This window comes from Gadus morhua, chromosome 13, assembly GCF_902167405.1.
Source record: "Gadus morhua chromosome 13, gadMor3.0, whole genome shotgun sequence".
NCBI classification, from domain to species: domain Eukaryota; kingdom Metazoa; phylum Chordata; class Actinopteri; order Gadiformes; family Gadidae; genus Gadus; species Gadus morhua.
Genome location: NC_044060.1, coordinates 5,642,884 through 5,663,933, shown reverse-complemented (window position 1 = coordinate 5,663,933; position 21,050 = coordinate 5,642,884). Strand labels below are relative to the sequence as shown.

At 53.5% G+C, this 21,050-nt stretch overlaps 1 protein-coding gene across 4 annotated transcripts in view; it reads right to left on the bottom strand.

Annotated features, from left to right (window-relative positions):
* itpr1a (inositol 1,4,5-trisphosphate receptor, type 1a) overlaps positions 1–21,050 on the bottom strand; it is a 78,520-nt gene that overhangs the window by 18,130 nt on the left and 39,340 nt on the right. For 3 of the 4 annotated variants that reach the window (XM_030375879.1, XM_030375883.1, XM_030375881.1), the window contains 11 exons: positions 20,706–20,753; positions 18,231–18,363; positions 14,820–15,007; positions 5,750–5,933; positions 5,174–5,427; positions 3,843–4,043; positions 3,199–3,309; positions 2,682–2,777; positions 2,349–2,492; positions 1,931–2,038; positions 745–937 (listed from right to left, as the gene is read on the bottom strand). In XM_030375879.1, the coding sequence (XP_030231739.1) occupies positions 745–937; positions 1,931–2,038; positions 2,349–2,492; positions 2,682–2,777; positions 3,199–3,309; positions 3,843–4,043; positions 5,174–5,427; positions 5,750–5,933; positions 14,820–15,007; positions 18,231–18,363; positions 20,706–20,753 (1,660 nt within the window). The remainder of the gene's footprint in view (positions 1–744; positions 938–1,930; positions 2,039–2,348; positions 2,493–2,681; positions 2,778–3,198; positions 3,310–3,842; positions 4,044–5,173; positions 5,428–5,749; positions 5,934–14,819; positions 15,008–18,230; positions 18,364–20,705; positions 20,754–21,050) is intronic. The other variant, XM_030375882.1, reaches the window with a different exon arrangement.

Sequence of the window (21,050 nt, the reverse complement as noted above, 5' to 3'; positions counted from 1 at the left end):
GACAAATTCGTATTTCTCTAAAGATCTTGAAAGTTTCGTTCATTGGTTTAGTTGACAGGCACCATGTACAGAACAGGTTCTATATCAGAGTTAGCTGAATAGCTCATTTGAATCTGCTGTAACACATCGACAGACCTTTATTTAGAAGAGCAGAGAAACCAGAGGAAATAATTCCAAAGAGGAACTGAGCGCACTAGGTTCTTGTCAACGGCAGGATGTTGACCTCCAAGCCGTGACACTGACCTCGCCTTCTCACCATTGATACTGTGGTTTCTATGTTGACGTCTTTTTTGGCCTTTAGGGAGTTTTACGTCTGGGTTCCAAGGAAGGGACCGAACACACAACCCGAGCTGTGTGGGCACGTCTGTGGTCCAACGTGTTAACGTATGACACGCTGTGTGTGTGTATGTGTGTGTATGGGTGTGTATTTGTGATTCAGGCGATGACGGATGTGAGCGTGAGATACTTCAGAAGACCTGGAAAGCCCCTGTTCACTCTCAAAAACACACAAGGACACACAGACAGACAGACAGACAGAGACAGAGACAGAGAGAGAGAGAGAGAGAGAGAGAGAGAGAGAGAGAGAGAGAGAGAGAGAGAGAGAGAGAGAGAGAGAGAGAGGGACAGGCAGGCAGGCAGGTAGACACACAGAAACAGACAACATGGCCACACAGAGCAGCCAGGATCAGAGGGTTCCTTGAGCGTTTGGATGTGTGCACGCGAGGACGCGCGTCTTCGCCGTACCCTGGAGCTTCTTCTGCCAGTTCATCTCGTTAAAGAGGTCCTCGGCACACAGGAAGAAGTCGTTGATCTTGCTGCCCTGCTCGTCACGCTCTGTGGTGAAGTAGATGCGCAGCTTGGACTCCGAGGTCAGGAACTCGCAGATGCTGGGGACGGGGAACACGATCTCCTCCATGGTGCGGTCCTGGCGCACGATCTGAGGGGGAGAGGGAACGAGTTCTGCAAAGGGTCTCCGAGGAAAAATGGCTGCCGGTGTGTCAAGGGAGGGCCATAGTGCGGCCCTTGTTTCTGAGTTTAGGGTGGAGCAGTCACCTCTATCTGGGTAGTGTTTAGGGTGGAGCAGTCACCTCTGTCTTGGCGGTGTGTTTGGGGTGGTGCAGTCTCCTCTATCTGGACGGTGTGTTTAGGGTAACCTCTATCTGGGTGGTGTGTTTAGGGTGGAGCAGTCACCTCTATCTGGGCGGTGTGTTTAGGGTGGAGCAGTCACCTCTATCTGGGTGGTTTTAGGGTGGAGGAGTCACCTCTATCTGGGTGGTGTGTTTGGGGTGGTGCAGTCACCTCTATCTGGGTGGTGTTTAGGGTGGAGGGGACACCTCTATCCGGGTGGTGTGTTTGGGGTGGTGCAGTCACCTTTATCTGGGCGGTGTGTTTAGGGTGGAGGAGTCACCTCTATCTGGGCGGTATGTTTAGGATAACCTCTATCTGGGTGGTGTGTTAAGGGTGGTGCAGTCACCTCTATCTGGGTGTTTAGGGTGGTGCAGTCACCTCTATCTGGGTGGTGTGTTTAGGGTGGTGCAGTCACCTCTATCTGGGTGGTGTTTAGGGTGGTGCAGTCCCCTCTATCTGGGCGGTGTGTTCAGGGTGGTGCAGTCACCTCTATCTGGGTGGTGTTTAGGGTGGTGCAGTCCCCTCTATCTGGGCGGTGTGTTTAGGGTGGTGCAGTCACCTCTATCTGAGTGGTGTTTAGGGTGGTGCAGTCACCTCTATCTGGGTGGTGTTTAGGGTGGTGCAGTCACCTCTATCTGGGCGGTGTGATTAGGGTAACCTCTATTTGGGCGGTGTGTTTAGGGTGGTGCAGTCACCTCTATCTAGGTGGTGTTTAGGGTGGTGCAGTCACCTCTATCTGGGCGGTGTGTTTAGGGTGGAGGAGTCACCTCTATCTGGGTGGTGTTTAGGGTGGTGCAGTCACCTCTATCTGGGCGGTGTGTTTGGCGTAGAACTCCAGGGCCTCGTCTCCTTCCCCACTCGAACCTCCCGGCTTCAACATGATTGACAGCTCCTTTTTATGGCGTGCCAGCTGTACGGCGAGAGACAAGGGTCACACGACACGCAGACACACCGGAATCACATTAGGTGCTAATTAGTTGTCATGGTTACGACCCCTATGTCAGTAGGTTCACAGATCTTTACTTCATGGAAAACCAAACTTTACATGCAGGTCTACAATTCATTCATAAATCAGAGGAGTGAAACCAAGCAGAACTGGTCTTAATTCTACCGCACAATATAAACGTGCTGGGTCCAGTGTAGAAGGCCGTAGCAGAACGTCGGGGACCCCTGGAGGCATGGGCGTGACGGGGGAGAGGGTAGCGCCAGGTGGGACTCACCTGGTGGGCCAGGATGTAGATGTTGTGTCCAACGTTTCTGGGTGAGGCAGCGTCGTGGTCCTCCTCTTCACCCTCCTCTTCCTCCTCGTCCGAGCCTTCGAACTCCACCTCCCCTTGCAGGTAGGCTTTCTTTATGACCTCCACCTACACACACACACACGCACACGCACACGCACACACACGATGGGGGTAATGTCGGTGAATTTGGAAGTGTGCATAGACTCAGAGGAGGATGGAGTAGGCTGCCCAAGGCTCTGGCTTCTACAAGTCATTCTTCAGAGTCTCTGTTCAGGTGGAGGTGGACGTGGACGCGAGGCGGTGCAGGTCGCTCACCAGCTCCTTGGGCCTCATGTTGTACAGGATCCTCTCCGCGTTCTCGCTGTCATGGCGACTCTCCATGATGGCCAGCAGCAGCTTGGAGGCGTTGTTCTGAGACGGAAACAAGACGACAACGAGAGGGTGGGTGGAGGGGGAGGTGGTGTATGGGTGGTCGGTGGTGGTGTTTGAGTAGGTGGAGACGGCGGGTGGCAAAGGAAGCAAAGGAAAACACAAAATACAACTCCGAACATAAAATCTCTCAAAGCCCCTCTGGAGTTGTTCCGGCCAAAGACAACAAGCAGACCCAGCGGTGCAGGAGGAAATGCACTCTGCAGATGTTTGGTTTGGCTGCCTTGCTCAACAGCTATAGCTGCCGTGATAAATGATCCCTCTCTCAGGGTCTGCTTCTATTATAGATGCCAGCGGTACCCAGGTTGTCATGAGTGTAGAGCCAACCGAACTCAAACATGGCAAGCCAACGTTAGGTGGAGCATGCTGGTGGTGCTGCTTAGGTGGGGTTGGTGGTGCCTACCTTCAGCTCCAACACCAGGTCCATCCTCTTCTTGCCCAGGGGGTTGATGTCGTTCAGGATGAGGGCGATGATGATGTCGATGCCGTTGGACTCGTGGGTGGCAATGCAGTTCTAGAGAAATTAAAACCCAGACAGATTTTATGAGACTTCAGCGCACTGTATGTTTAGAGCCGTTAATCACAGATACAATATCCAGGGCTGAGATTAAAAATACAGAGAACCTGCACAGTCTCCCCCCTAACCCCCACCCCTACCCGCCTAGGCACTTCTTGTATTCTGTACATCCTGGCACTTAATGTACGCAGTTATTGAATGTTGTACGCCCTGGCACTAAATGTACGCACTTATGTATGTTGTAGGTCCTGGCAATTAATGCACACACTTATTGTATGTTGTACGTCCTGGCAAAATAGTACTTAGTCCTAGCTATCATTGTTGTATATGGGGAATGGGTTAACCTAGTGATTGTTAGTGTCTGGCACTTGCCCATGAACATCCTTACTGTACCGACAGAGCTATATTGTTTCTCTTTCGTAAGCCGCTTTGGATAAAAGAGTCTGGCGAATGCCCTAAATGTAAATCTTTCCCATGATGCAGCAGTATCAGTTCCTTCTGACCCAGAGTCTGGTGTGCGCTCCACTCACCTGGTTCTCGTGGCAGGGTCCCTGGCAGTACTCGGTGAGGCTCTCCAGCGTCTGGTTGATGAGGGCCACGTTCTTCTCGTTGATGTACAGCCCCAGCAGGCCCAGACCCCCCGTGGTGCTGCCGCAGATGCAGTCCAGGAACTGCAGCGTCTCGCACACCAGGTTGTAGTTGTTCTTGTTCTTCTGGCACCTCAGAAAGTTCTGGACAGACAACAGATTGGATGAGGAACTTCATGAATGGGGTGGACGGGGACGAGAGCATGTTACTGATTAGGAACCGGTGATCGGTCAATATATCGGCTGTTATTATTTAAGTCAGCATCTTGAAACAAACCTTTTTAGGTTAACTCTCTCCTAATCTCTTAGTGTAGTTTTCCTTCTTTAATTCCAATTCTATTCTTTAATTCTAGAATTAAAGAAGGAAAAACACCTTCCTGTTTGCTTAGATCTAAAACACCTCTCTGTGATTCCCAGTCCTACGTTCTTGTAAGCTCACGTTTAGTTCCTGCGGTGTTTGGTTTCCTTTGTTGAGGCACGTCTGCTCAAACCTCCTGACGTTAACTATCACTTTAAAGTCACTTCTGGTTCCTGTCGTGCTGTTTCACTTGTATGGTCAAATTACCACAGACCATAACTACATTAGAGTTAGATTGAAAAGTACAGCAACCCAACTTGAATGATTGGAATACCCCATCCCTCGTTCAAATGCACGTTGTTCTGCATAGAAGCTGGGTCTGAGGGTCTAGGGGTCTGAGGTCCAGAGGGTCTGAAGTCTGGGGCTGGGGGGGGGGGACGAGAGCATGTTACTGATAAGGAGCCGGTGATCGGACAATAAATCGTCCGTTATCATATTAATCAGCATCTTGAAACAAACCTTTTTAGGTCAAATCCCTCCTAAACAGTAAGTGTAGTTTTCCTTCTTTAACTCTACCTCTAAAACACCTCTCTGTGATTCACAGTCCTATTGTTCTTGTAGGCTCACGTTTGGTTCATGTGGTGTTGTGTGGTTTCCCTTGTTGAGCACGTCTGCTCTAACCTCCTGACCTTTACTTTCACTTTGAACTCACTTCCTGTTCCTGTCGTGATGTTTCACTCGTATTGTCATATCACCACAGACCACGGCGTAGAATGGAGTTCGATTGGACTTGAACGATTAGAATACCCCATCCCTCGATCAAATGCACGTTGTTCTGCATAGAAGCTGGGCCGGGGGGTCTGAGGTCTTGGGTCTGATGGGGTCTGAGGTCTGGGGGTCTGAGGTCTGGGGCATTGGGCCTGGGGGTCTGGGGGTCTGATGATCTAAGGTATGGGGGTCTGAGGCTTGCACCCACCTGGAGGTCCCGGTTGTGGTTCTCACAGAGCAGCTGCAGGAAGCGCAGGATGGGCTGCATGATGACGATGATGAAGCTCATCTCGCCCTCGTCCTGGTTCTTGTCGCCGGCGCTGGGCTGGCCGTCGGCCAGGGAGAAGTGCTCCTCCGCGTCAGCGTCGCGGCGGTACGAGTTGAAGGCCTTCTTGGTGGCGGAGGAGGCCTCCAGCAGCTGGTCGCGGGCGTCCTCTGTCACCACCACCGGAGAGTCTTTGGCTGAAGGACGGACAAAAAGAGGGTTAGCCAAGAAGAGCTAATGTTAGAGCTAACACAATGTCGCTAGTCTTTGGCTCGAGGACGGACACACGGAGGGTTAGCGAAGGAGCGCTAATGTTAGAGCTAACACAACGTAGCTATCCGATCCACAAAACCAGAGATGTTCGGCAAACAAACTAACGTGGCTGAACGGAACACAGAAGGTGCAGAAGATGAACAAGTACAGCAACCGATGAATACACGTCGCAACGAGCCGCAACCCGAGAAAAAAACGTGTTCTCAAAGACAAAGGTACGGAGTGGTAAAGGCGATAGTGGCGGACCTTTCTTGCGCACGGGGACGTCCTTGTCGGGCGTCTCGTCGTCCCTCTTGCGGTTGCCCAGGTCGCTGGTGTTGACCGTCACCGTGGCTTTGATCTCCAGCTGGGCCAGCTTCATGCGATCGTAGAAGACCCGGAAGAACTTCTCAGACTTCTTGTCTGCCGTCAGTCGCCGGAAGAAGGAATCCTGGGAGCCAGCGAGGGGGTTTAAACGGGGAGGGGTCAGTCAGGCGTTGTGTCCACTGTAGTGATCGACATGTTACGCCCTTATGACACTAGGGGGTCAGTGGGGGATAAACAACAACAATGGACTCAATGTGGCCACCGGGGTGTCACCAAGGAATGCTGACCGGCGGGGAGAGGAATAACATTCCGACAACTTCAAGACACACCGTCACCAGACTACACCTTGAACTCCTTTCCTTTCATTTGACACCGCACCAGGTGTCATAAGGATCCTAAAAGAGTTTAAGGAGGCGATTACGCAGGAGATATCGTTGATATAAGAGACCTGGATAAGGCAGTAGCATGCAATGACGCAGTTCAGGAGGACCATAAACACGATCACCGCGTCACAACTACAAACGGCCCATAATAGCATCAGAGACTGCCGCGCTGCTGTAACCTTTAGAACCCGCGCCACAGAGGTCCTTGTGAGGGACGCAGCGGGCCGGGCGCCAGGCGACCGCTGAGGGTCTGAGCCAGCGGGTTCCTGCGGCGACAACGGACCCGGTCTGCGTCAGCGGCCGGATCCCGGCCGTAGGACCCGGCGCGGGCCTCTGGCTGGATCCTCACCAGACCGTCCACAATAACCTGCTCTCCGTGCCGGCGCCGCACGCATTGTAGAGACACACGCCATCAGCCAAACCGGAACCAGCACAGTGCCGCCAGAACCCCCACAATGCATCACACACACACACACACACACACACACCGGGAGCGACAAAGGTGTAGAGTCTCCTCCAGAAACAACACTTTGACTCCGTTAATTAGTTCTTAAGGGGACGAGGTCAGCGTGGAATCAGAGCGCTTCTCAGCGTAAAACACGCTGCCCTAAATCCCCCAGAAGGCCGGTCGGCGTTATGTAAGGGCTGTTATCTGCAGCAGCCCGCCGGCAGGGCTTCCACTCGCCCAGGGAAACAAAACAACCTGAGCCTGGCCTACTTAGGCCAGCGGGGAAGGGGAGACGCCGGAGTGGAGGCGGGTGAGGCCCAGACACCCGAGGCAAGAGAGGGATTTGGGGGCTATGAGAGGGGAGAGAAAGAGAGAGACGGAGGGAGGGGGGAGAGAGAGAGAGAGAGAGAGAGAGAGAGAGAGAGACAGAGAGACAGAGAGACAGAGAGACAGAGAGACAGAGACAGACAGACAGACAGACAGACAGACAGACAGACAGAGAGAGAGAGAGAGAGAGAGACAGAGAGAGAGAGAGAGAGAGAGAGAGAGAGAGAGAGAGAGAGAGAGAGCGACAGACAGAGAGAGAGAGAGCGACAGAGACAGAGAGAGAGAGACACAGAGAGAGACACAGAGAGAGAGTGTGAGTGATTGAGAGACAGACAGAGAGAGAGAGACAAACACAGTGAGAGAGAGACATAGAGAGAGAGCGAGATACAGAGACAGAGAGACAGAGAGAGAGACACAGAGAGAGAGTGTGAGTGATTGAGAGACAGGCAGAGAGAGAGACAAACACAGTGAGAGAGAGACATAGAGAGAGAGCGGGATACAGAGACAGACAGAGAGACAGAGGGGTGTGGACAGATGACTGATCCTTTATCAGGTGCCATCGAGGCTAGCTTCAGAGCCCGTTGCATAACCAGCGGTGGTTTCCAGGGTAGACGTGAGAGCTGCAGCAGATAAACTGTTGTAAAGGTGAAACGATAAACGATCGGTCACTCCTACAGGCTCTCCTGTCAACAATGTGTGTGTCTGTGTGTGTCTGTGCATACTCTTGTGTTTGTGTGTGTGCATCTGTTTGTTTGTGAGTATATTTGTGTGTGTGTGTGTGTGTGTGTGTGTGTCCGCGTGCATGCACGTGTGAGTGTCTATGTACATATCTTTGTGTTAGTGGGAGTGTCTATGTGCATGTTTGTGTGTGTGTTTGTGTGCATATGTCTGTGTGTGTGTACGTGCGTGCAAGTGTGAGTGTCTATGTACATATGTTTTTGTGTGTGTGCATATGTTTGTGTTGGTGTGAGGTTCTATGTGCATGTGGCTGCTAGTGTGTGTGTGTGTGTGTGAGTGTCTGTGTGTGTGTGTGTGTTCAGCCCTATTTGTTTTGAATCCTAAAAATTAAGTTCAAAGTCCAGCAGTCTTTTCAGCTCACAACCAAACCCTCACAACCAAAAGGCTGACCACGCCCCCTAGCAGGCGGGCCACGCCCCCTAGCGGACGGACCACGCCCCCTAGCAGGCGGACCACGCCCCCTAGCAGGCTCTCCTCGGGCACCGGGTCGCTACTCCGACCAGCTCAAACAATGACATCATTGTGAGCTCCGGGGCCCCCCGCCACCACCACCACCAGGCAACCGCCCCGCCGCACGTACGCACACACACACACACACACACACACACACACACACACACACACACACACACACACTCCCCCTGCCAGGGGGGAAGCGATAGGAGCCGGAGCCGCCAGGCAAGGACGTCTTGCAATAAATAACTGAATGACGAGGTGGGCAGTCGGGCAGAGAGGGGGAGGGGGGGGGGGGGGGGGAAGGAGGTGTAGTTGGTGGGTGAGAGAGCGAAGAGGGGGAGGTGGTGGGGAAGAGAGGGGGGAGGAGGGGGGGGGGAGGGGAGGAGGTGGTGGGCGAGAGAGGGAGGGAGGAGGGTGAGAGAGGGGAGGACATGTAAGTGGTGGGTGAGAGAGGGGAAAGGGGGAGGTGGTGGGTGGGAGAGAGGGGAGGAGGGAGAGGGGAGGTGGTAGGGGGCAGAGAGGGGCGAGGTGGTGCGTGAGTGAGGAAGGAGGAGGGGGAGGTGATGGGTGAGGGACCGGGGAGTAGGGGGAGGGGTGAGGTGGGTGAGGTGGGTGAGAAAGAGGGGAGGAGGGAGAAGTGGTGGGTGAGAGAGGGGGGAGGAGGTGGGTGAGAGGGGGGGGTGGTGGGTGAGAGAGGGGGGAGGTGGTGGGTGATCGGGGGGGAGGAGGGGGAGGTGGTGGGTGAGAGAGGGGGGAGGAGGGGGAGGTGGTGGGTGAGAGGGGGGGGAGGAGGGGGAGGTGGTGGGTGAGAGGGGGGTGGTGGGTGAGAGAGGGTAAAAACATGGGGCCCAGTGCCAGGGAGTGGGGGCAGATTACACTGATCTAAGCAAACAGACTCCCTCTCACTCTCCCTCCCACCCTCCCTCCCTCCCTCCCTCCCCCTAGACCATTACATAACGGCCCTCCCAGGCTCAGAGACACTCATACAGTAACCACACGTGCCTCAGACCACGTACACTAAAGGCTCACGTGCACCTGGCATACATTAGCTTTCCCAGGTGTCGACAGACACACACACACACACACACACACACACACACACACACACACACACACACACACACACACACACACACACACACACACACACTGTTGAGTGACGGCCAGGCTCTTACGTAACCGGCTGTCGTGCGGCGCCTGGAGGCTCAGAGTCTGAGAGGAAGAGCCTCCGGGCGTGGCCCCTGGCCCCCGGCCCCCCTGCCGAGGGACCGTTCCCACGCCGCTCACGTGAGGCCCATGATGTTTTATGGGTCCGTGCGGACCGGTTGAAGCATCAGAGGTTGATAAAACCGCCTTTTCCTAACACACACACACACACACACATGCAGTGCTTCCGGCCCTGTGTTTTCAAGCAGCTCTGCAGAGGTGTGTGTGTCTTATGTGGATGTTTGTGTATAATGTGGATGTGTGTGCGTTGTGTTGATGTGTGTGCGTTGTGTTGATGTGTGTGCGTTGTGTTGATGATGTGCGTGCGTTGGGTTGAAGTGTGTGCGTTGTGTTGATGTGAGTGCGTTGGGTTGATGTGTGTGCGTTATGTTGATGTTTGTGTGTTGGGTTGAAGTGTGTGCGTTGTGTTGATGTGAGTGCGTTGGGTTGATGTGTGTGCGTTATGTTGATGTTTGTGTGTTAGGTTGATGTGTGTGCGTTGTGTTGATGTGGGTGTATAATTTGGATGTGTGTACGTTGTGTTGATGTGTGTGTGTTAGGTTGATATGTGTGTGTTGTTTTGATATGTGTTTGTGTGTGTTATGCTGATGGATGTGCGTTTTATTGATGTGTCTGTGTGTGTGTTGATGTATGTGCGTTTTGTTGATGCGTGTGTGTGTGTTCTGTTGATATGTGTGTATAATGTGAATGTGTGTGCGTTGTGTTAATGTGTGTGCGTTGTGTTGATGTGTGTGCTATGTTGATGGGACATTAATTCAATAAATTCAATACTGTTGCTTCTACACGATCCAGTACGGTAAGTGGACTGCATTGGTTGAGCACTTTTTCTAACAAGTGGCCACTCAGAAGCACTTCACAATATTGTCTAACATTCACCCATTCATGCACACATTCACACACCGACGGCGGAGTCAACCACGCAAGACTCAGCTAGGAGGAACCTGGGATCGAACCAGCAACCTTCTTTTATTATTAACTTGTTGCGTTTGTCTCTCGTCATGCTTCCTACCTTCAGCCCAAACCCGTTCATGAACTGATCCACCTTCAGCCTCATTATGTGTTTTAATGTCGTCAGTATTTTCAACGATATTGCCCCGGTGATAAGACTGACACTGTAACATTGAGGGAGGGGGGCAGCATGGGGCATCTTTGACCTGCATGTTTTTAGATAAAACCGATGTCTTATAAACTAATCAAATGCATGGCTGCTGCAGTGGCGCTGGCTCTCCTGTGGGGGCACTGCACGCTGGGGAGACGGCCACGCTGTGCCCCTCTGAGCGCCCAGACAGCGGCCCTGCCTCCAGCTCCTCTCCCCCTCAGAGGCTGAGCAGCCCACCGACCCGCCCGCCATCTGTGTTTTGATAGCGCTTCTAAATCAAGGACCGGCATGATGGACGCCACAGGTCACGGAGGAAGCAACACATGGCGGACTGGAGTGATCGTGACAGAGTGACAGAGAGTGAGAGTGTGCGGGAGAGAGAGAGAGAGAGAGAGAGAGAGAGAGAGAGAGAGAGAGGGAGAGAGATTTAGAGAGTGAGTGAGAGAGAGAGAGAGAGAGAGAGAGAGAGAGGGAGAGAGATTTAGAGAGTGAGTGAGTGAGAGAGGGAGGTAGAGAGAGAGAGAGAAAGTGAGAGAGTGAGGGAGAGACACAGAGAGAGAGAGAGAGAGAGAGAGAATCTCCGGGCCTTCCTGGGGTGTTGGGTAAACAGCGTGCCCGTCTGTAACCATGGCGACGCTGAGTGGAATGAGGGTGAGAGGTTTTGGGAGGGGGGAGGGGGTGAAGGGGGGGGGGGGGGGGGTGGTGGGCTCTGAAAACAAGGTCACAGCTCTCTCCCTTCTCCCCTTCCGCTCCGCCGCTTGGCATCAACAAAGGGATGTTATATAACCGCTATTTATACTTCCTCTCCCCCTCCCCATCTCCTCCCTCCCTCGCTCCCTCCCTCGCTCCCTCCCTCCCTCCCTCCTCCCTCCCTCTTCAGGCAACACACCACGACGACCCAATAGAGAGGCCGTCCTCTCGTTGAGTTCCCCGCCGCCTTTCAGGGATTCTGGGCCTCCATGTTGTTGTTGTTGTTGTTGTTGTTGTTGTTGTTGTTGTTGTTGTGGTTCTGTGATTTATTCCCCACAGCGTCTGTCTCCCCCCGGCCAGGTGCCAGTCTGAGGGCCTCTTAGGGCACCCAGCCCCCCCCCCCCCCCTCTGAGAAGGCTTGTACTGCCCTGTGCTGGTCAGACCCACCCAAAGGTCAGGGGGTCGCCAGGTTACGGGGTGGATGTTAGAGCGCCCTCAGGAGCAAGGTCGCTCGAAGAAAACTAGGACTGGAGTGCGTGTGCGCGCGTGCGTGTGTGTGCTGAATAAGTGTCTGGAATGGAAATGGAAAGTTCCTCAGACAGGCACTGCCCAGATCCTCTCCAGGAGGGGGGAGAGAAGAGAGAGAGGTCGTACGTGAGAGAGAGAGAGCACGAGAGAGAGAGAGCACGAGAGAGAGAGAGAGAGAGAGAGAGAGAGAGAGAGAGAGAGAGAGAGAGAGAGAGAGAGAGAGAGAGAGAGAGAGAGAGAGAGAGAGAGAGAGAGAGAGAGAGAGAGAGAGAGAGAGCACGAGAGAGAGAGAGAGAGAGAGAGAGAGAGAGCACGAGAGAGAGAGAGCACGAGAGAGAGAGAGCACGAGAGAGAGAGAGAGAGAGAGAGAGAGAGAGAGAGAGAACGAGAGAACGAGAGAACGAGAGAGAGCACGAGAGAGAGCACGAGAGAGAGAGAGAGAGCGGGAGAGAGAGAGCACGAGACAGAGAGAGAGCGTACGTGAGCGGGTGATTCAGTCTGGTTTATTTCTGGGCATCATGTAGGTCGTGCGCAGAAGAACCCCCTGAACCGTGTTCTCATGCTCTATGACAACAGACCCCCACCCTGCAGGACGCAGTGTAGCCTCCTTCATTTCCCGATCACGATTTAGTTCAGGTATCAACAGAACCAGGGCGTACATTACGTCTTAAGGGATGACTTATGGAAGGGAAATATCTGAGTTTCCGTCAAAATTAAAGCTGCCTGAGAAGTCGGGGTTTCCTCGCTCTAGGAAATCCTCTCCAGGGGCTCGTTAGCCGGCAGGGCTCACCTGATGCTAGCGCCGCAATGCTAACGCCGTGCTGCCCGGCACGTTCTGCTCCCCGGACATTTCCTCTGGAGCCGGGGGAGCTCCGGTCTCTAACCCCTCCCTCCCCCTCTCAACCCCCATCACCCCCGTATCCGGAGGCCCGGCCAGACCCACGGGCAGAGAGAGAGAGAGAGAGAGAGAGAGAGAGAGAGAGAGAGAGAGAGAGAGAGAGAGAGAGAGAGAGAGAGAGAGAGAGAGAGAGAGAGAGAGAGAGAGAGAGAGAGAGAGAGAGAGAGAGAGAGAGAGAGAGACAGAGAGAGAGAGAGACAGAGACAGAGACAGAGAGAGAGAGAGAGAGAGAGAGAGCGACAGAGTGAGAGAGAGAGACAGAGAGAGACAGAGCGACAGAGAGAGAGAGAGAGAAACAGAGAGCGAGAGAGAGTGAGTCTGGAATGTGTCGAAGCCTGAGACATTCCTCATTGTTCATTCACACAGATCTTATGTAACAGCTTGGTCACGTGACGCGCTGGGCGTGGGGGGGGGGGGCAGTCGTACAGGCAGTCATGGGAAGTCAGAGCACTTCATCCCCCCCCCCCCCCCCCCCCCCCCCCCCCCCCTCCCGTTCTGATCACCCCCCCCTCCGCTCTGATCCCATTATGCAAGCGGGCGACTTATGCAACACCATGCACAAAGACTGGAGAGAGAGAGACAGATAGATGGGCTAGGGGAGAGAGAGAGAGAGAGAGAGAGAGAGAGAGAGAGAGAGAGAGAGAGAGAGAGAGAGAGAGAGAGAGAGAGAGAGAGAGAGAGAGACAGATAGATGGGCTAGGGGAGAGAGAGAGAGAGAGAGAGAGAGAGAGAGAGCGAGAGACACACACAGACAGGTTGGAGAGAGAGAGACAGACACAGACAGCCTGATATGTGAACATACAAACAGAAATACACACAGACTCAGAGAGAGACGGACAGACACACAGACAGACAGTCTGACGTGTGCACAGACACACTCTGCAGTGCGTGTTGCAAAGAGAGATGAGGAGAATGAGTCACAGGTTCAGGTGGAGGGGCGGGGCTAAACGTCACCGGTACAGGTGGAGGGGCGGGGCTAAACGTCACCGGTACAGGTGGAGGGCGGGGCTAAACGTCACCGGTTCAGGTGGAGGGGCGGGGCTAAACGTCACCGGTTCAGGTGGAGGGGCGGGGCTAAACGTCACCGGTTCAGGTGGAGGGGCGGGGCTAAACGTCACCGGTTCAGGTGGAGGGGCGGGGCTAAACGTCACCGGTTCAGGTGGAGGGGCGGGGCTAAACACGATCTGGACAGAGCAGCAACATTATTCACACCTTTATGTTCTACACGATAAACCCTCTGAACCTGTTCCCTGTAGGGTGGTGTACCTGTAGGGTGGTGTTACCTGTAGGGTGGTGCTCCATCCCTGTAGGTGTAGGGTGGTGGATCTGTATGGTGGTGTTTCCCCCCTGAGGGTGGTGTTTGTAGGGTGGTGTTTCTGTAGGATGGTGTACCTGTATGATGGTGTTTGTAGGGTGGTGTAGGGTGGTGTTTCTGTAGGGTGGTGTTTCTGTAGGGGGGTGTACCTGGATGGTGGTGTACCTGTAGGGTGGTGTACCTGTAGGGTGGTGTTTCTGTAGGGTGGTGTACCTATAGGGTGGTGTACCTGTAGGGTGGTGTTTCTGTAGGGTGGTGTACCTGTAGGGTGGTGTACCTGGATGGTGGTGTACCTATAGGGTGGTGTTTCTGTAGGGTGGTGTACCTGTATGGTGGTGTACCTGTATGGTGGTGTACCTGGATGGTGGTGTACCTGGATGGTGGTGTACCTATAGGGTTGTGTACCTGGATGGTGGTGTACCTATAGGGTTGTGTACCTGTAGGGTGGTGTTTCTGTAGGGTGGTGTACCTGGATGGTGGTGTACCTGTAGGATGGTGTGTCTGTAGGGTGGTGTACCTGTAGGGTGGTGTACCTGTAGGGTGGTGTACCTGTAGGATGGTGTACCTGTAGGGTGGTGTACCTGTAGGGTGGTGTACCTGTATGGTGGTGTACCTGTAGGGGGGTGTTTCTGTAGGGTGGTGTACCTGGATGGTGGTGTACCTGTAGGGTGGTGTGTCTGTAGGGTGGTGTACCTGTAGGGTGGTGTACCTGTAGGGTGGTGTACCTGTAGGGGGGTGTTTCTGTAGGGTGGTGTACCTGTAGGGTGGTGTACCTGTAGGGTGGTGTACCTGTAGGATGGTGCACCTGTATGGTGGTGTACCTGTAGGATGGTGTTTCTGTAGGGTAGTGTACCTGGATGGTGGTGTACCTGTAGGGTGGTGTGTCTGTAGGGTGGAGTACCTGGATGGTGGTGTTGCCCCCCTCCAGCAGAGCGATGGCCAATAGGATGCTCTCCTGGAAGACGCGGTCGCTGGTGGCGTTCATGATGAGGTCGATGACCAGGTCCGAGGCGCCCTCCTTGTCCAGGTGGCACTGCACCTCGGCCAGACCCATCTCCCCCCGGCTCAGGGTCCCGGGGCCCCCCAGGCCTGGGATACACGCAGGGGTAGGGTCAGGTCTACGGACTGCATTGATACTGCGCTCTTCTAACCAGCGGCCACTCAAAGAGCTTCACGATATGGCCTCACACTCACGCAACCATGCACACACACTCACACACACCCGACGGCGTTGTCAACCAGGCAACCACGCGGCAGTCGGGAGCAGCTAGGGCGAGGTGTCTCGCTCAGGGACACCTCGCCACTACGGGGATCGAACTAGCAACCTTCCGGTTTCCAGCCAACCTGCTCTACCTCCTGAGACACATGCCGCCCAGGTCAACGTCAACGGTCGAGGGGCTGTAAGGTTCATGGGGACAGGCTTAGACAGGGTGGGGATCAGGATTATACTCAGTATCGTGAACATTCCCAGCGTAACCCTGACTTCACGTTGGCCCATTTTCTATTGGTTGCATTTATTGCCGTAATTGTGTATTTTATACAATGGTAACTTCGGATCAGGGTGAATATATAAATACAGTGGACATGGCCTTTGTTGCTCACCATGCCAGCTTCCTCAATTCTGTCTTTCTCCTTTAAGCAGAGATATAAGAGATATTCTACAGACATGATGTAAACAAAACAGGAAACCTTGTTTTAACGACAGATGGTGCTTCAAACCACAGATGGTGATACGGTACATTCTCACCGGCGTCACCCCCTCAGCCACCTGCAGTGGCTGCGAGTGTGAGGAGCCCCCTTAGCCTGCTAGCGCCCAGCTACAGAGTGTGAGGAGCCCCCTTAACCTGTTAGCTCCCAGCTACAGAGTGTGAGGAGCCTACTCAGCCTGTTAGCTCCCAGCTACAGAGTGTGAGGAGCCTACTCAGCCTGCTAGCGCCCAGCTACAGAGTGTGAGGAGCCTACTCAGCCTGCTAACTCCAAGCTACAGAGTGTGAGGAGCCTACTCAGCCTGCTAGCTCCCTGCTACAAAGTGTGAGGAGCCCCCTTAGCCTGCTAGCTCCCAGCTAGAGTGTGAGGAGCCTACTCAGCCTGCCTGCTAGCTCCAAGCTACAGAGTGTGAGGAGCCAGCTCAGCTTGCTAGCACCCAGCACTAGTCTGGCTACTCTAGGTTAGCCCTTCGCTCACCCCAGGGTTACTGCTAGTCTGCTGTCCACAAAACTAATCTGGGTGGCATCTGTACAAGAGGCCTGACCGGGATCCCCCACTCTGCACACTCCCCTCTCCGAGACCCCCACCTAAGACCCCTCTCCTGGACCCCTCTCCTGGACCCCTCTCCTGGACCCCTCTCCTGGACCCCTCTCCTGGACCCTTCTCCGTGTTGATCCTCCTCCTGGACCTCCCCTGGGACTCCTCTCCAATTCCAGCTCCATTTTAAGACATGCTGCTTTTAGACCTCCAGACCTTCAACCTGACCCGACCGCCGGCCGCAGACACATTTAACCACCTGTCTTTAGACGACGACAGACAGACAGACAGACAGATAGACAGACAGACAGACAGACGTCACGACACGCTGTGACCCTGAAGGCACCCTCGTGTCAACGCCTCCGGCGCTACAGGTGACAAACCACAGATGTAACATAATTATGAGACGAGGAAGCCTGCAAATACCGTAATCTGTGTTCCTTAACCACAGAGTCGCTCGGCAAAAAGACCCAAGACTAATTTGTTCAGGGTTCACCTAGAGGCTATGCACCTACTGCATAGCCGCCTCCCCCCCCCCCACACACACACACTGCCCTCTTACGCACTTATGTTGTACGTCCTGGCACTTAATGTACACACTTGATGTATGATGTAACTCTTCGCACTAAATGTACGCACTCATTGTATGTTGTACTTCCTTTCACTTGAAAATAGTACTCAGCATTGTGTAGCATCTTACCCTAGCTATCTTTGTTGGACTGTTAGCGCTTGGCACTTGGTTCTATGAACATCCTGACTCTACCGACAGCGATATATTGTTTTCTCTCTTTCCTTCTGACAAACGGGACCTATTGGACTTCGGTGGCTGTGAACTGTACGTGGATGTGCCTGTGGGTGCCCCCCCCCAACGGGACCCAGACTCAGTGGACCGTACGGAGCCTCCGCCTGGCTCTAGTTTCAGGCAACAGGTGCAGCCCGGCACTCACAGGAAGTAGCAGCCTATCGCTTAGCAACGGTGAAGAGGGGATTACACACACGCACACGGCGGACCGGGAGGTACAGAGGCCCTGGCCGTGTGCCAGCGTTCGTTCGGGTGCCCAGGGGAGTGATGGAGAGCCAGGACCAGGACGGACGGTAGACTTCCCCCCCGCTGTTGTGAACGCGTTGAACAACATAGTGTTGGTATCCACGACGACGGCCGTCGTCGTGGATACCAACACTATGTTGTTCAAGCCGTCCTTAACGCCGCATTGGGACAAGCGCTGGGATTCGTCCTTGAAGCAAGCGAGCCACACAAACCCCGGTGACTCAACAGGGTGGCACTTTACACACACACACACACTCACACACACACACACACACACACACACACACACACACACACACACACACACACACACACACACACAGCGTCTTCGGAGAACATCTCGCGTGACCTCGGGGCTTCCTCGAAAAAGACACAATCTGTGAAGAAGAAGACGGCAAAAAGAGCCGCGACTCTCGGCTTCGCCGAAACACCTCTCAGCAGGCTGGAGACACTGTGGAGGGGGAAGGCTCTATCTCTCTCGTCGTGGGGACGATGAGCGAGCGGGCTGATAATGGCTGTGGCGCTCCCTGTGCCAAGATGGAAGTGGAGGCGGTTAGCGGCGGCGGTGGCCCTGATGCAGAGTCCAGGGCCGTACGCACAACACCGCTCCACAACAAAAAACAAAATCGTCGCACAACCTCCCCTGAGATAAGACCGGGCTGGACTCTGAGCTCCTGGCTGTAGGCCCAGCTCCACACATACTGGACGTGTTTTGGGCGGGCGACTGTGTCCCCACGTCCCCCACAACACCACTGGCCCAGGACAAGAGCCGTCCCAAACCGGTGGGGCTGTGTGTGTGTGTGTGTGTGTGTGTGTGTGTGTGTGTGTGTGTGTGTGTGTGTGTGTGTGTGTGTGTGTGTGTGTGTGTGTGTGTGTGTGTAGCATAGCTCCACAGAACAGAGAGAACACAGCCTGTCCACCGATAGGATAACAAGAACACACACACACACACACATCATCATTCACGACTTCACAAACCCCTGGTCGTTAAGATACGTGACATCACGCATGCCGCCCCACCTGATTGGCTCTTGCCGGCCCCCGTGGGGCTGAGGGCCCCTGGGCTGTACACCGTCAGGCTGTCTCGGCGGCCCCCGCTGCGGTGGAAGTTGCCATAGTAACGGTTCACCAGGATCTGCCTCAGCGCCTCGCCCTGCAACGGGGAAAAGGAAACGGAAACCTTTAGTGGCGCCACGTGGCGGTCGCACGCAGAATCACACCTGCTGGGGGAAACCGGGGACGTTCAAGATCTGGGGGGTCTTCCCCCCCCCCCTCGATGGGAGATATGGGGTTCACATTGTGACGAGTCAGAGGTGGACAACAGGGCAGACCTCGGACCAGCAGGGCTAACGCAGTATGCACCACGCACGCAATGCTTTACGAGCCTCACGCTGCACCCAAAGAACACCGTCGACGCTTCCATAAAACCAAAGTGCACCGACCACACTTCTATAAAACCTAAGGAGCCTTGATGAGACTCAAGCCCAGCTTGAGTCTCATCAAGGCTCCTTAGGTTTTATAGAAGTGTGGACGGTGTACTTTGGGTGCATCGTGCTTTACGAGAGTCACGCTATATCCAAAGTACACCGTCCGCACTCCTATAAAACCGAAGGAGCTTTGATGAGACTCAAGCTGGACTCGGGGAGTGTTCTGCCGCAGACAGACGTAGTAGCACCCCCGCCACCAACTCCATCACTACTGCCCGCGTCCTCCTCCTACGGGTTCTGGTGTTCAGACGAGACGACCTGTGGGGCCAACCCAACCCCACCCACGGCGTGACTCATCCCCGTAACCACGGGCCCCAGAAGCACGACTTAACCGTCGGCATGGCAACGATGGCCCACAGCTACCTGACAGACCATCCTATAGGGAAACAAGAGGAAGGGAGAAAAGCAGAGGTGTGTGTGTGTGTGTGTGTGTGTGTGTGTGTGTGTGTGTGTGTGTGTGTGTGTGTGTGTGTGTGTGTGTGTGTGTGTGTGTGTGTGTGTGTGTGTGTGTGTGTGTGTGTGTGTGATCACATAAGCACTGGTTCTATATTAAGACGTCCACGGCGGGCTTCTCTCTGGAGGGACGCGAGCCATGCCCACCCTGCCGTCTATTGGCGGGAACATGAGCGCCGCGTACATTCACAGGAAATGAAAGAAAGCAGGAGTCTTAGATAACGACCTGACTCAACGTCTGCGCAGCGCTGGGGTTCAGCTATAGGGACCGTGTTCTAGCTCGCTTTAACTGCACTAGGTCTTCAATGAATGCCACTTACTAACCCATCACTATACTACTCGGTCTGAATCTAAATCCTAAGAATCATTCAAGAGTGAATTAAGCCTTCGATGTTTGCAAGCGTAAACCACTGCATGACTGACATGAACATGCACGTGTTATCATGTTTCTCACATACTTTAAAGGTGACGTATTATACCACCAGGTGTGAGTGGCTTTTAACGGCTCATCAAGCTCAAACCTGGTGGCATAATATGTCACCTTTAACACATCTCTGAAGTCTAAACTAACCCAAGGCAGTTTGTAATATTGAGTGTGTAACACAGCGTTCTACTACGGAGTAGCATGTTCAGTTTGAGATACAACTCAGTCTTTTTGGCCCCAGTTTAAACCGGTTCCATCCTCTTCAGGCGAACGTCTGTGGCTGGTAAAACGTGTGACATGTACCTCACGCCTTCCCAACCCGGATTCCTCAGACGCCTTCTCCCTAAAATATGCTGTGTTCAGTACATCAATATTAATGCTACGTTCTCCCACTTCAACCATCAGGTCCCATAAGGGACGGTGTTAGAATGATCCGTGGCTCTGCCATTATGCAGGGAGCAGCCTAGAAAGCAAAACATTGAGTGATGCTCCACCTTCTCTACTCTTCAGCACACACAGCGGACCTTGGAGCCCCATTACTTCTCATTCTAACTCTAAACTATATTTAACAAACCAAATACGAGACGTATCGGCCATCTACATATCTTTAGAACTGATTTGTTTTCGTTGTTTTTTATGTGTGTAAAGTGCATCTTACCTTAAGTGTGTTCTATGAACCTTAATAAGGCGTGTTGCATGAACTAAGAGGGTTGCATGAATTTATAATTAAGCGTGTTGCATGAATTTATCTTAAGCGTGTTGTATGAACTTAACTGAAGCGTGTTGTATGAACTTAACTCAAGCATGTTGCATGAATTTAACTTAAGTGTGTTGTATGAACTTAACTTAAGCTTTTTGTGTGAACTTTGCTGAAGGTATTGTGTGAACTTAATTTAAGCGTGTTGTGTGAACTTAACTTAAGCGTGTTGTGTGAACTTTACTTAATCGTGTTGTATGAACTTAACTTAAGCGTGTTGTGTGCACCTTAATAAAGAGTGTATGTATGAACTTAGCTTAAGCGTGTTGTATGAACTTAACTTAAGCGTGATGTATGAACTTAACTCAAGCGTGTCTTAGGAACCCCAATAAGCAGGCGTGTCCTCAGGGCGCAGTGATGCCTGGAGTACCTACCCTCTTCTGGTCCTCCACAATCTTCTCAGGCTGGTTCTGATCCAGCTCCTGGGTGGTGCAGTGGGTGGGGGTGGGGGTGAGTCAGCAGAGCAGACGGCAGAACACAAACAGGGTTAGTTGATCATGCGATAGGAGGTGGAACGGCTGTGGAGAAGGGATGAGTGACAGGCAGGTGGGTGACAGCACCGGTGTGTGAGTGAGCATGCAGAGGGCCGTGGTGGGTTGGTGTTTGGGTGGTGTTTGGGTGGTGCAGCCGTGCTCATGATCCGTAGGGTGGTGGGGTTGAAAGTGAGGTACGGTGTTGGTTATTATGAGCACAGTGAAGTCGGTTCCCACACTCTCAAA